The 13,733-nt window shown below is 46.9% G+C and overlaps 1 protein-coding gene across 12 annotated transcripts in view; it reads left to right on the top strand.

The window, feature by feature from the left end:
- The window catches only part of RC3H1 (ring finger and CCCH-type domains 1), an 885,277-nt gene that overhangs the window by 681,141 nt on the left and 190,403 nt on the right, over nucleotides 1-13,733 (top strand). For all 12 annotated transcript variants that reach the window (XM_078641742.1, XM_078641721.1, XM_078641675.1 and 9 more), the window contains 2 exons: nucleotides 3,507-3,597; nucleotides 9,151-9,250. In XM_078641742.1, the coding sequence (XP_078497868.1) occupies nucleotides 3,507-3,597; nucleotides 9,151-9,250 (191 nt within the window). The remainder of the gene's footprint in view (nucleotides 1-3,506; nucleotides 3,598-9,150; nucleotides 9,251-13,733) is intronic.

The raw sequence follows: 13,733 nt of genomic DNA, 5'->3' as shown, positions 1-13,733 counted from the left end.
GACAAAAAAGCGCTTCAACACCCATCAGGGGTAACAAGTGCTATATGAATGCAAATGTTTCTTCCCCTTTTATCCATCCGCTAGCCTTCTCACTCCTAGTAACAGACTAATATCCACCACTGAAATTACCTCATATTTCACCATATTAATTCACCGCTAATCCTTTATAGGCTCCCTGAATAGCATGCGTCAACAAGCGAGCAATAAATAAATACAAACCTTTGTCCTCCTCTATCCTTCTGCTATCATTCCAAATCCAAATAACTGACTAACCTATCCACCACTTAAAATGTACTTGCATGTTTCACTATACTAATTCAACACTAATCCTCTGTGGGTCCCGGAGTAGCGTGCTACCCGCCGAAAAAGCAATTCGACGCCTCGTCAGGGGTAGTAAGCGCTATATAAATGCAATTACAATACAATGTCTTTCCATATCTCGACGACTGGCTAATAAAAGCCAAATCGTACAACCAGCGTGTTCATCTCACTCATCAAACCATCCAGCTGCTTCACAACTTGGGATTTACAATAAACTTCCCCAAGTCAAATCTTCAGCCCTCCCACATACATCAGTATCTAGGAGCTACACTGGACACTTCCAGAGCTCTGGCATATCCCATTCCAGCCAGAATAGCCACTATGCAAACACTCATAAGCAGGTTTCAACTACAACATTCCCTCCCAGCAAGGGTATTCATGCAGTTCATAGGAATGATGGCCTCTTGCATCTTTATCGTTCCTCATGCAAGACTTCAGATGCGCCCCATACAAGAATGCCTAGCACGTCAGTGGAACCAGGCTCGAGGACAACTTACAGATCTGGTATTGGTGGACAGCCGCACACATCGCTCTCTGCAGTGGTGGAACATACTAAACCTGTCCAAAGGGCAACCGTTCCTAGAGCCGGTTCTACAGATAGTGTTAACAGCAGACGCATTACTCAGTGGCTGGGGAACCCATCTCCTAAACCACACAATTCCATGCAAATGGACCACTCAACAAAAAGTGCTCCACATCAATCACCTAGAACTACTGGCAATATTTCAAGCATTAAAATTATTCTAAGTAAATCTACAGCACAAGACTGTCCTAGTCCGGACGGACAACATGACATCCATGTATTACGTTCAAAAACAAGGAGGCACACATTCTTTGCAGCTGTTCCAGCGCGCACAAAACATTTGGAGATGGGCCATAGCACAAAACCTATACCTTCTGGCAGAACATTTTTCAGGAGTTCACAATCAGATTGCGGATCTGCTAAGTCGAGAGACACAGCAGATACACAAATGGGAACTTCATCTCCTAGTTCTTCAACCATTCTTCCAAATGTGGGGTCAACCAGACATCGATATGTTTGCCACACACGCAAATGCAAAATGCCCAACCTTCGCCACCAGGTTTCCACACTCGTTTTTCAAAGGCAATGCAATATGGATGAACAGGTCAGGCATGTTTTTGTACGCTTTTCAACCACTCCCACTGATTCCCCTAGTAGTACGCAAGCTCAGGCAACAGTCTCTCAAGATGATTCTGGTGGCTCCCACATGGGCACGCCAACTGTGGTTCACAACATTACTAGAACTCTCAGTAGCTCCAAACCAACAAGTACGCCTCTCCCCAACATTGCTGACACAGAACCTTGGAGAGATAAGGCATCCCGATCCAGGTCAACTGAATCTAGCAATCTTGTTCCTGAAGTCCTAGAGTCCGGTTAAATTAACCTCCCGCCGGACTGTATGAACATCATTAAAGAAGCCAGACGCCCTACTACTAGAGCTTGCTATGCAGCAAAATGGAAAAGATTTGTCATCTACTGCAATAACAATAACATTGATCCACTGGATGCTTCAATCCAGGACATCAGTTGTTATTTGTTACATTTACAAAGATGTACTCTAGCATATTCATCCATACGGTTACATCTAGCCACACTTGCTGCTTATTTACAAAACAGACAACACTTGTCATTGTTTAGAGTACCTGCAATTAAATCCTTTATGGAGGGCCTTAAAAGAATAATTCCTCCAAGACTACCACCCTCTCTGGCGTGTAATTTAAACATTGTTCTTACCAGGCTCATGGGTCCCCCCATTTGAACCTCTACATAAATGTGAACTTCAGTTCCTCACATGTAAAGTAGCTTTCCTTGTCCCAAATATCTCTATTAGAAATGTAAGTGAGATCCAGGCTTTAACCATACAAGAACCATTCTTACAAATACATCCTAATAAAGTGGTTCTAAGAACAAACCCAAAATTCCTTCCCAAAGTAATCTCTGCTTTTCATCTTAATCTATCATTTGAGTTACCGGTGTTTTTTCAAAACCCAGACCCTATGGCAGAGAGAGCTCTTAACACACTAGACGTCAAAAGAGCCCTGCATTATTACATTGACAGGACTAAGCCCTTTCAAAAGACAAAACAACGGTTTGTAGCCTTCCCCCCACCTCATAAAGGTAACCCCATCTCCAAAGCTGGCATTGCAAGGTGGATAGTAAAATGCATTCAAATATGCTATGAAAAGGCTAAACGCACATTAACAATTCCCCTAGAGCACATTCAACACGCAAACTAGGGGCATCCATGGCATTCTTAGGGAACAATACCTTAGATGACGAATGTAAAGCAGCAACATGGTCTACACCACACACCTTCACCAAACACTATTGTGTTGACGTGCAGGCTAAGCTACAAGCTTCTGTAGGCCAGGCTGTTCTTAAAACACTTTTTCATACTACTGCAACACATAAAGGTGACCACCGCTAGGGGAGACACTGTTTCATACTACTGCAACACATATAGGTGACCACCGCTAGGGGAGACACTTCTGTACAGTCTATGCATAAGTGTACAAGCTGCAGCTCATATGCCTCGAACGGAAAATGCTACTTACCAGTATGCATCTGTTCTTGGCATGTAGAGCTGCAGAGTTGTACACGCTCACCCGCCTCCCCGGAACCTGTATCTGTTCCAGTTTTTATCTTAATTAGATACTCACATGGACATCTATTCTTTTTCTATAAACTCCATCATTTCCCTTAGTGGCGAAAAACAATCTGAAGATGGAGTAGATGCCCATACGCACGATCGTCCAAGGGAGGAGTCACCTATCACGTGACTACAAAAGACTCTTCCAAGACATCAACAAAGTGCAAGCATCCAAGCCCAACACCAGATGGCGATCTATGCGTAAGTGTACAACTCTGCAGCTCTACATGCCAAGAACAGATGCATAATGGTAAGTAGCATTTTACTTTCATTCTACTTTCTAGTGATCTATTGCAGTATTTAGTTTAACCTGCTATGTAGGTGGTTAGCGTTGGACTGAATTATAAAAAGCTCTACAAAGCTTTAATGTTTTTGCATGTCTGAATGGCTTTGTCATCTTAATTGAGCTTTGGGTGTCATAATGTGATTAGACCTCATTGCTCTTCCTATGGATGACCTTGGGCTCAATCTATTCCTGAGTAAGCATGGCATTGTTTTTCTTTTGCTTTGCAGAATACAGTCCGTATGGCGCTCACAGTGGCTGGGCCGGTCCCGCATATAATGCCCACCAAAACATGTCTTCTCAGGGACACTTCACCGAGAGGTATGAAGTACCACTTACAAGAGCTCCAGACTGTTGTCTGCTATTAGTCTGGGGTATCAAAGAATTTTAATAAATTCAGATAATTGAGATTATTAGCATCTCCATCAAAATCATTTTACTTTGTATAAGGCTATATGTACCTCTGTGGTTTACTGTATTAAGTGCTGTAAGAAGTTGTGTTCCACCTGGGCTCAACCTTGTGATTTCTCCTGACTACTCTGATGTTGATTGCATCCTGGATTTTCGGTGTTTGACGATGTAGGGAGCTTTGCATCCCGGGCATTCCCTCTGTCTGTAGTCCGTGCTGTAGTGTCTGTAGTCCGTGCTGTAGCGAGCTCTGGGACCAAGACTGGCGCACTACTTTTTGTTTTGCTTCAGCTTGCATCCCGTCCTTACACCACCAAGCGCCCGTTGCACCCTTTCATGCTTTTGTTGGCATCTCTGGCCAGTGTGCATCTGTGAACGCTCGGCACCTTTGTTCTACGTTTCTTTCGCTTTTTATGCATATTTGTTTTTGAAACCTAGTAAGGTTATAGAAGGGGGATGGGAGCACTGCCTCACCTCCCAGCACAGTTCGCCCCTTAGCATTGTGGTAAATGCAGTTCACAGTGATTGCTTACTTGAATTATAGCTGTAGTGGTTCACCAAAGCTGGTGCACCTAGTATGGTTATACCAATGCTCACTAAACGCCGGCAGTCCCTCCCCTCCCCGCCTTTTGAAGTTTAATTTTCGGTCTTTGTTTCTCCCATGCTGTCTGTCCCACGTAGCACTTAAAGTATGCGCATAATGAAACAAGCATTTGCAATGCAATAAGTCTCGCATTTGCAAGAGTTTGAGCTATTGGCATTGTAAATGACAATGCCTTTTATTTATCTATTTTGAAAAACAGATAAATAAGGCATTGTCATTTACAATGCCAATAGCTCAAATTCTCCAAATACGAGGCCTATTGCATTGCAAATGCTTGTTTAAGTGGATGACCCTTTAGCATGTTATCTTGGTGATAGAAGGAGAGGTCTGTGCACTAAATCTGCAGGTTAAAGTTTGGAATCCATCGTTCTGCAACCCTGACCGAAATCCCTGCGAATTTGGAAAACTGAGTACCATTGAGGCTGGATCATTAAATTAACCAGGTGCCTCTGTCATCAGACGCGCAATGCTCCCCTCCCGGGATTTATTTTAACAGCCTCAGGGTTCTACTCCTTCTTGTTCACTGTTATAGACTACAGCAGATAAGTATCTTTTTAGAATGTAATCAAGAAACGGGATATGCTGCTTTTGTCATGGCCATCTGCCAATCTTATGCCTTGAGTGCTGTGAAATGCAAACAAAACTGGTGCGATAACACAAAATATTATTTGAATCGGAATCACAGCTTACTTACAACTTTTAAATGACTGCTCCTAGACTCATATGAGTGGATACCAGTCAGGCTCACTAACCTGCCCCGCTGAAAATTAACATTGGAGTATATCTCTAAAAAAAAGTGTTGTATAATTAGAAAGGTGTTGAACACACTAATAGGCACTAGAAATAGATTCCAGGCACTTCCATGCACGAGTAAGCGATCAGTGTTCATGTCTGTTGCAGTGACAGCCCTGTGATGCATTTGCAACATAAATACAAAATATCACTTCTACAGCATGGTGTGTATGTATTGATTCTGAAATGACCAGTGTGATAAGCCAGCTGTTCTTGCAAGAGTAGACTGGTCCCGGCACAGCAGCAGACAAGCACGTGACTCCGCAAACCCCGCCCTCTGTCAGCTGTGCAGCCTGAACCGAATCCCTTCAGATAACATATTACATTATCTCAGCACGGGCTCCCGTTGTCTCTGCACAGTGGGGCAATGCTTATATAGAGTGGGGCAGGAAAAGCGTGAATGGAGCAGAAATAGCAAGGCTTATAGCAACCTCAAGAGTTAAAGTCAGTGTTACTCATTGAGGGGGCAGCAGGAAGAAAGGGAGGGGCCTTTGACAGCTAGAGTGTGAGAGGGGCAGGGAATAGTGGGTGAGGGGTTAGGAAGACATAATAAGGGAGGGACTGGCACCGGCAATAGATTGAGAGTGCCAGGATCACACAGCTTAAGACTGAGAGGGCCAGGAGTACACAGCCAGGCACCGGTCACGTACTGACTATGGGCTCAAGAACACGCACCAAGATCCCTGAGTCGGGACAAACCGAGTACATGCATTTTTAATGCAATTGGTCTTGCATTTACAAGAGTTTGAGCTATTGGCATTGTAAATGACGATGCTTTTTATTTGTATTGTTTTTAAAACCGATAAAAAAAGCATTGTCATTTACAATGCCAATAGCTTAAACTATTAGGGAGAAATAAGGGAGGGACTGGCACCGGCAATAGATTGAGAGTGCCAGGATCACACAGCTTAAGACTGAGAGGGCCAGGAGTACACAGCCAGGCACCGGTCACGTACTGACTATGGGCTCAAGAACACGCACCAAGATCCCTGAGTCGGGACAAACCGAGTACATGCATTTTTAATGCAATTGGTCTTGCATTTACAAGAGTTTGAGCTATTGGCATTGTAATTGACGATGCTTTTTATTTGTATTGTTTTTAAAACCGATAAAAAAAGCATTGTCATTTACGATGCCAATAGCTTAAACTCTCGCAACTGTGAGATCTATTGCATTGCAAATGCGTTTGTGCTAAAACATTTTTTTTAAAGCATTGGGAGACAGCGTGTCCTGCCTGCAAGACAAAGCTATTTGACTAAATCTTGCTCGAAGGTTGTAATTAAAGACTACAAAGTAACAACACACGTAACAGGGGGTGTCGCCATGGGAGGTTACAAAATGATACAAGGCGGTACTAAGGAGGAACTACTAAGCCTGTTGACGAATGGACAGCCACAGTTTACAGTGCACAATGACACAAGCCAATGAAAAATATGGGCGGAGCTTCAAGTCCCTACCCAAATACAGCATGCAGAGCAGCACATGCGCTACCCAGGCTCGAACCTAAAAAAATAATCGCCGGAACTACTGAAGGGCTGCAGTGGTGAGGGCTGGGGGCACATAATGCCCCAATCTGACCCCAGAGCACACAGGCCATAGTGTGCGGTCCGTCTGATACTCTGCTGGCTCTGGGCTGTAGAACGCCTGCTTCTCACCCAAGCAATTTGAGGGACTTTAAACTGTTGCCAAAAACCGCAATGCCTGCCTCTCCCCGTTTCACTTTTCCAATGCTGTTTACATCCCCATGCAGTCTCTTGCTGCTACTTCACCTATCCTCCCCCTTGTCCACCCCTCCACCGTCCTTGCTTGTTTTGTTTGCTGCTAATTTTTTCCTCCTGAACAGTTTCTGTGTACGTCTGTTCCTAGTGTATATATGCCACTAGACTGATTTAGGCAGGTGACTCACGATTTTTGTAAGCAAAACCGGCTTTGTTTTAGCTCTCCCAAGCCTGAAATAGAAGTCAATGGGGGAAAATATGTGGCATAGATTTTTTGGGGGATTTTATTTTCATAATTACCACTTTCCTGTTGTGAAATATTGTCATGTATGTTTAACTGAGTTTGCTGCCGTGGGGCACACTCCCTGTAATGTGGCTGAGGAGGTTAAAGTGTCAGATTCAGAAATCTGTGTGAAGCTTGCAAGTCTCATGAGCCTGCTCCAGTAAAGTATTTCAGGGCACGGGGTTAATGTGCTGAAAGCAGAGCTTTGTGTATAAGGAGAGGTCACAAATTTAAATATGTTTAGTCCATATTTATTATACTCATTGGAAAGTGGACCCTGGCACCGTCAGAACTGTACCACCTTGGCGTACACAGGCTGTCTGGCGGAAGCTTGGGGTGGCATTGGCGTGAGAGTCCAGGTAAAGGGCAGCTGCAGACAGTGTCTGATTAACCAAGCCAAAGACCAAAGTGTTAATACAGAAATGACGGCCAAAGATGAGACAGCCTGCCAACTCTTTCTTCAGGGCTCCATGTCATGCGTTACTCCTGACCAATCCGTTTTTTAAATTTTTTAATCTCTGTCCTTTTGTATTGACTGGCTTGCAGTTGCAAGCCTCTCTGTGTAATTGTGGGACTACATGTCCCAGAATGAAAGCGGTGTTTAGTGAAAGTCAGGCCTGGTTGGTGTTGTCACACATTATGGGTCACTTATCACCTTTGCATCTCATCTTTCCTACCTGACACTTTTCTTCTCCCACAAACTCTCTCTTCCTTTCTGTTTTCCTCTACCTTTCTCTCTTCCTCTGTCTTCCCCTCCCCGTTAATTGACTTACTCTCTCACTGGATTTTCTCCCACTAGTCGTCTTTTCTACAACCACTCGCATTTCCAATATGCCCACTGATGAGGGTGGCCAGGCCATCTTTTTCTGGGACTTGTTTTTTTTTACTTTTCTTGTTTTTAGTGTGTCCTGCAAGTCCCAGCTTGTGCTCTTGGCAAAATACCTGGATTCCTGAAACTCTGTGTCTTGGTTTAGATGCGTTGTACACCTGCCTCTCTTATTCTTTGTGTGATCGAACCACCCGCCTCCCTTTTCGCTTACAGCATACTCTCCACTGTATCTCTGTCTATCGGCCTCACTTTTATTGGTTGCTGTGCAGTTCTCTCCACAGAGTCTCTTCCCTTCACCCCAAGCTTTCTTCCTCAGTCTGCTGTTTTCTCCCTCTAATTTTCCTGCTGCCTCTTCCAAATTTCTCCCACTCCTCCCTTCCCTCTCTGTCTAGCTCACCACTTGTTCCCTTCACTTTAAGTCTCTTTTCTGCTCTCACGCACATCCTTCTCTGTGGCGCTCTCTCTCTGTCTCTTGGCTCACCCACCTACCTGTATGTCATAAACTTCTCCCACTTGCCTCCCCCATCTTTCTGTCTCACCTCTCCCCACAATCCCTCTGTGGTGATTTCATGCAAAATGATGGGCTAGCTGCAGAGTGCAGAGTGCCCTTGAGACTCGTGTATCTTAGGCTCCAAGCTAAACTGTTTTGGGGACAGAAGGGTGTGCACCCCTCCTCGCCCCCATGCAGGTGTTTTAGGCTCCTCCGTTACACCACAGCGGCCCCCTTTCTCTCACCTTTTGGTCTTCCCAAACTCACTCCCTCTCACTTTCCCACCTTTCTCACCCACCTCTGTATCTCAGACCTGCTGTTCCCATAAATATTTCCTGAGGCAAGGATGAATTCCTGAATCAGACTGCATGACCCAGTGTGTAGTAATTGTATAGCTCTTCAATACCTGGTGGCACAGCACCCTGGATAATGTGTTGTATGACTAAACACTTATAATGTCCCAAAGGCAAGACGTACTTGCTAGGTTAATGCTTGTTTTTATCAAGGATTCTCTGTTTTCAGGAAATTTGGGAGAAGAGCAGATTTGTCTGGAAAAAAGGATGGCTGTTTTTAGGAGTGGATGTCATTGGTTGTATTCTTTGAATACGTGTTCTTAGTGGTGGAGCAGGACTGAATACTCCTTCTAGGGCTGTTGAGTTCTCTTTGAATGACCTCAGTCCACCAAAAGTATGTTATTTTTGATTTGTTGAGCTTTCGCATTTAAATTAATTCTATCTGTTAAATCATCAGCAGGGAGAGAATACCCACGTCTGAGAGGGAACAGCTACGTCTGGAATTACAGCAACTCAATCATCAGATAAACCAGCAAGCCCAGATGAGAGGAATTGAGGTACAAAATCATAATGTTTATCCTGCTGGGGTTGGAGGAGCTTCTGCTTCTTTCCATTTTCATACCCTTCTGATCTCTTGTCTTTACGTTCTGTTGTTCTATTTCAGTCTCCTTTCACCTTCTGCCCCTTATAATATTTACACTTCTTTCTGTGTATATCATTTTAATCTCCATTTGACATTGGCGAGGCAATGCTCTTCTTGTGCTTACTTGATGGTGTAGATAGTCACACTCAGTATCATTTTGTGAGATATGAAAATGTTAAGCTTTTCATTGTGCTAAATATAGAGATAAACTGCTGTCCCCAGGACCTTGGTCTTTACTTGGCCCTTCTCTGCTTGCCAGCGTCTGTAGCCTCTTTGCCAAAGCGGAATTGAACCAGTCACAGGTGTATCCATGGGATCAACCTGCGGCGCCACGCCTGGCTGCGTCTGACGTCGCTGAAGCCAGAGGCGCAGCAGAGGGTCGCCAACCTACCGTTTTCAGGAGCGACCCTGTTCGGCAAACATGCGGATGAGGAGATGGCCCGCATGAAGGCGGAGGCTAAAACACTGACGGCTGTCTGGTTGGGGAAGCCGAAGGAACAGAGGAAGACCCTCCGCCCGTTCTAGAGGCGTTACGGTGCCAGGGCAGAGGGCAAGGTCGGCAGACTGGACAGCAGCAACAGCAATTTCAGCGGCGGCCGTTCCAAGAGGGGCAGAGGTGGTCAACAGTCCTCCTCCGCGAACAAGGGCCCGGCCGGGTCTAAGCCCTGAGTTGCTCCTTCCCCCTCTTCCGTTACCCGCTCCGGTGGGGGGAAGCATACAAAATTACTTGGCAGAGTGGAGAAAAATTACTCAGGACAAGTGGGTGTTGAATATTGTTTGCAATGGATACAGTCTTCATTTTCTCAGCCCGCCTCCAGCAATTCCACCGGTTTGCTCGCAGTTCCAACTGCGCGGGCTCTCGGCGGAGGCAGATACCCTGTTAAGAAAAAGGGCTATAGAAGACGTCCCTCTGTCTCAAAGGGGAAAGGGTCTTTACTCACGCTTCTTTCTGGTGCGCAAGAAAGACAAGAACGAGTTCAGGCCCATTCTGGATTTGGGACAAGCAAACAAATGGATTAGCAGGGAAAAGTTTTGCATGCTGTCTTTGCACCAGATTTACCCTCAGCTGCAAAGGGGAGACTGGCTTTGCGCGATAGATCTGCAGGATGTGTACTTCCATGTGCCCATTGCACGGAAACACCGGAAGTTCCTGCGCTTCCAAGTAGGCAACAATCACTACCTATACACCGTACTCCCGTTTGGACTGAAGTCTGCGCCCAGGACTTTTTCATAGTGCATGGCAGTGGTGGCGGCACACCTGAGAAAGCACAAGGTGTTTGTTTACCCTTACCTGGACGATTGGTTGATCAAAGCCTCCACCTTCCAGGAAGCGCAATTGCACTTCAACCGGACGGCCGTTCTGTTGACCCAGCTGAGGTTGCACATAAACATGTCCAAGTCTGTCCCGACTCCGGTCCAGTGCCTACAGTACTTGGGAGCCTCCATCAATACACTGTCGGCAAGGGTGTCTCCTTCGGAGGAGAGACTCTTATCGCTCCTTCGGAAGGCTCAGGCTCTCATAGCTGTTCCATCTACAACAGTGAGGAAGGTGCCTTCTCTACTGGGGTCGATGGCCTCCTGTATCTTCCTCACTCCACATGCACGCATACGCATGTGGCCGCTGCAGGAATGTCTGGAGGATCAGTGGGACCAGAGGCGAGGGAGCTGGGACGACAGGATACGACTGTCTCTGCACGCTCAGCAGTCCCTGAGATGGTGGTGTTCGGCAGAGAACCTCCTCAAGGGGGTTCCGTTCCACAAAGACATTCCCACTCATACTATCGGACGGATGCTTCTCTCCACGGCTTGGGAGCGCATTCTGGACAGTTACAGATTCAAGGAACGTGGTCCCCGACTGAGTCCACGTACCACATCAATTTCCTGGAACTCAGAGCTGTTCACTTGGCGCTGAAGGCCTTTCATCTGTCCTTCCAGACCAACTCTCTGCTTGCTCAGACGGACAAAATGACCACGATGTATTACCTCAACAAGCAGGGGGGCTCGAGATCGCGCACACTGTCACAGGAAGTGCAGGCGATCTGGCACTGGCTGCTAGCCAGAGGACTGACAATAACGGCTACCCATATGCCAGGTGTGCAGAATGCTCAGGCGGATGCACTCAACAGACTGATCCAGGAAAACCACAAGTGGGTCATAAACGACGAAGTGCTCGAAAACGTCTTCGCCAGGTGGGGCACTCCAGACGTGAATCTGTTTGCCACCGCAGACAACCGCAAATGCAGAGACTTCGCATCCAGGTATTACCAGCAGGGGACTCTGGGGAATGCGTTATGGATCAACTGGTCGAACAGCTTTCTGTACGCTTTTCCGCCCATTCCCTTGATTCCGGCGGTGCTCACCAAGCTGTCCCAGTCCAGGGCGCGGACGATCCTCATTGCTCCGGAATGGCCCAGACAGTGGTGGTTCACGGACCTGCTTCACCGGTCTCTCCTTCCTCACATACAGCTGCCGTGCCAGCTGGACCTTCTCATGAAGTTTGGGGCACAGATGGTGCACCCCAACCTCTCGTCTTGGAGTTTGGCGGCATGGCTCCTGAGATAGTGCAATATGGCAGTTTGAATCTTCCTGAAGATTGTATGGACATACTGAAGGAGGCTAAGCGTCCTTCCACTAGGACTTCCCATGCTTACAAGTGGAAGAGGTTCTGCATCTGGTGCACGTCCAAGAACTATGATCCGACGACATGCAAGGAAGATATCATCCTTCCATAACTTTTGCATTTGGCGCAGTCTGGCCTGTGAGAAGTTGGCCTGATATGCAGTGCTCACTATTCTAGTGATCACTATGTATCAGTCCAAACAACTCTTATTGATGATTGGTTGTAAGTCAACCTTATAGACCAGCTATCCTAGTAGCATGGATACGAGCAGTCTAAGGCTAAGACTCTAGAGGGCGTGTTAAGCCAGCTGTTTTACCATCACATTACCCCTTGAACACCAAGTGAAAGGACACCACACAAGTTGCTATGAAAATAAACAGATATTTATTTATAACAACCCTACCCTGAACTCTTTGAGTCAGGGAGCTAAGCACACAACAAAACTCTTACGAAAATACTTTAAGTCGCACAATTTACACAAATGCCCGAGAGGCACGAAAAACCATATATTACAAAAGTGGAATGCGAATTACTAGCAGGTAAGTAACTATTCTCATAGACTTTAGAAACGCTAGGCCTACAATACTAAACCCTTAGATTAGAAGCAGGAGGCCTGTGGACGTCGTGTGCAGAGTGGGAACTCTCACGCGTAAGGCGGGAAAAAGTCTATGGAAGCTAGTAAAGACAAAGTTGCTGTTCTCGGGCGAACCCGACTAGGTGGGTCGAAAACGGGAGTGGATCCGAACACTTAGGGTGTTGGACTATGCTGGAGCACCGGAGTACTCAGGTTACCTAGCCCAGGGGCTGCGGCTGCATAGGGTTGAAGTTGCGTCGGAAACCCTCGTTGAAGATCCAGGAGCCTGAAGAAAGAAGTTGCTGGCAGGCGACCAGTGAAGAAGTTCGTGGTGATCCAAGCCTGGATCAGGGAAGAAGAAACCTGTAAGCAGAGGGGACCAAGTTCTGAATCACTAGCCAGTGATTTGAGTGGGCACCAGGATGGCACCGGACGAAGTCACCTCAGCCAGGTGAGTGGGCGCTGCTGGGCTCTGCAGTCTCTCGGACCAGGAGGCGTTGTCGGCGACCAGGATGGAGGTGCGAGCTGTCCCACGAAGGTTCTTCCTGTCGACGTCGCTGGACCCAGGATTGGGCAACAAGTCTTGGCAAATGCAAGGCCCACGCGGTGGACCTAAAATGGCGTCTTGAGTGGACCAGGAGGGTCCAGGGTGCTCCTCTTTTGGAGGGGAGCAAGGGCTAGTCTGGAGCAACCAGACCAGCAGTGTTTGTCGTCGTGGAGCGTCGTGAGAGGGCCACTAGCCAACGGGCAAGCGACCTGGACAACGCGGTTGGCAGCAAAGAGCAGAAGGGCCCCACGCAGATCTCGTGGATGCAGGGGGGCTGAACTTCGGTGCTGGAGCTGCTCAGGGTCGGGGCTTCTCTTACCCCAAAGCACTCGGTCGAGGGTCACTCGGTGATCGTGCTGGACAAGCGTCGTGCAGTTCTGAAGATGGCCGGTCCCTCGAGGTCTCGTCACACCCACGGATCACAGCTGGGCTGATGATGTAGGTTGAGGTCAGAGGTGCCAGGGAAGCCGGTTCTCGTCGTGCTGGAGCAGTCTTGATCCGAAGGAGAGACTGGCAACAAACCGCGATGCTTGGTTGGTGCCTGCTGCTGCAGGGTGACTACTCCTTAGTCACAAGGGAGAATCTTGGGAAGAAGTCTTGAGTTCCTTTCGTGGAAAGTAGTTTCAGGATTCAAAGATAATCTGATTTGGAAGGGG

This window comes from Lissotriton helveticus, chromosome 1_1 (assembly GCF_964261635.1).
Source record: "Lissotriton helveticus chromosome 1_1, aLisHel1.1, whole genome shotgun sequence".
In the NCBI taxonomy this organism is placed as follows: Eukaryota; Metazoa; Chordata; class Amphibia; order Caudata; family Salamandridae; genus Lissotriton; species Lissotriton helveticus.
The sequence above is the reverse complement of the archived record's forward strand: the minus strand, read 5'-3'. Positions and strand labels throughout refer to the sequence as shown.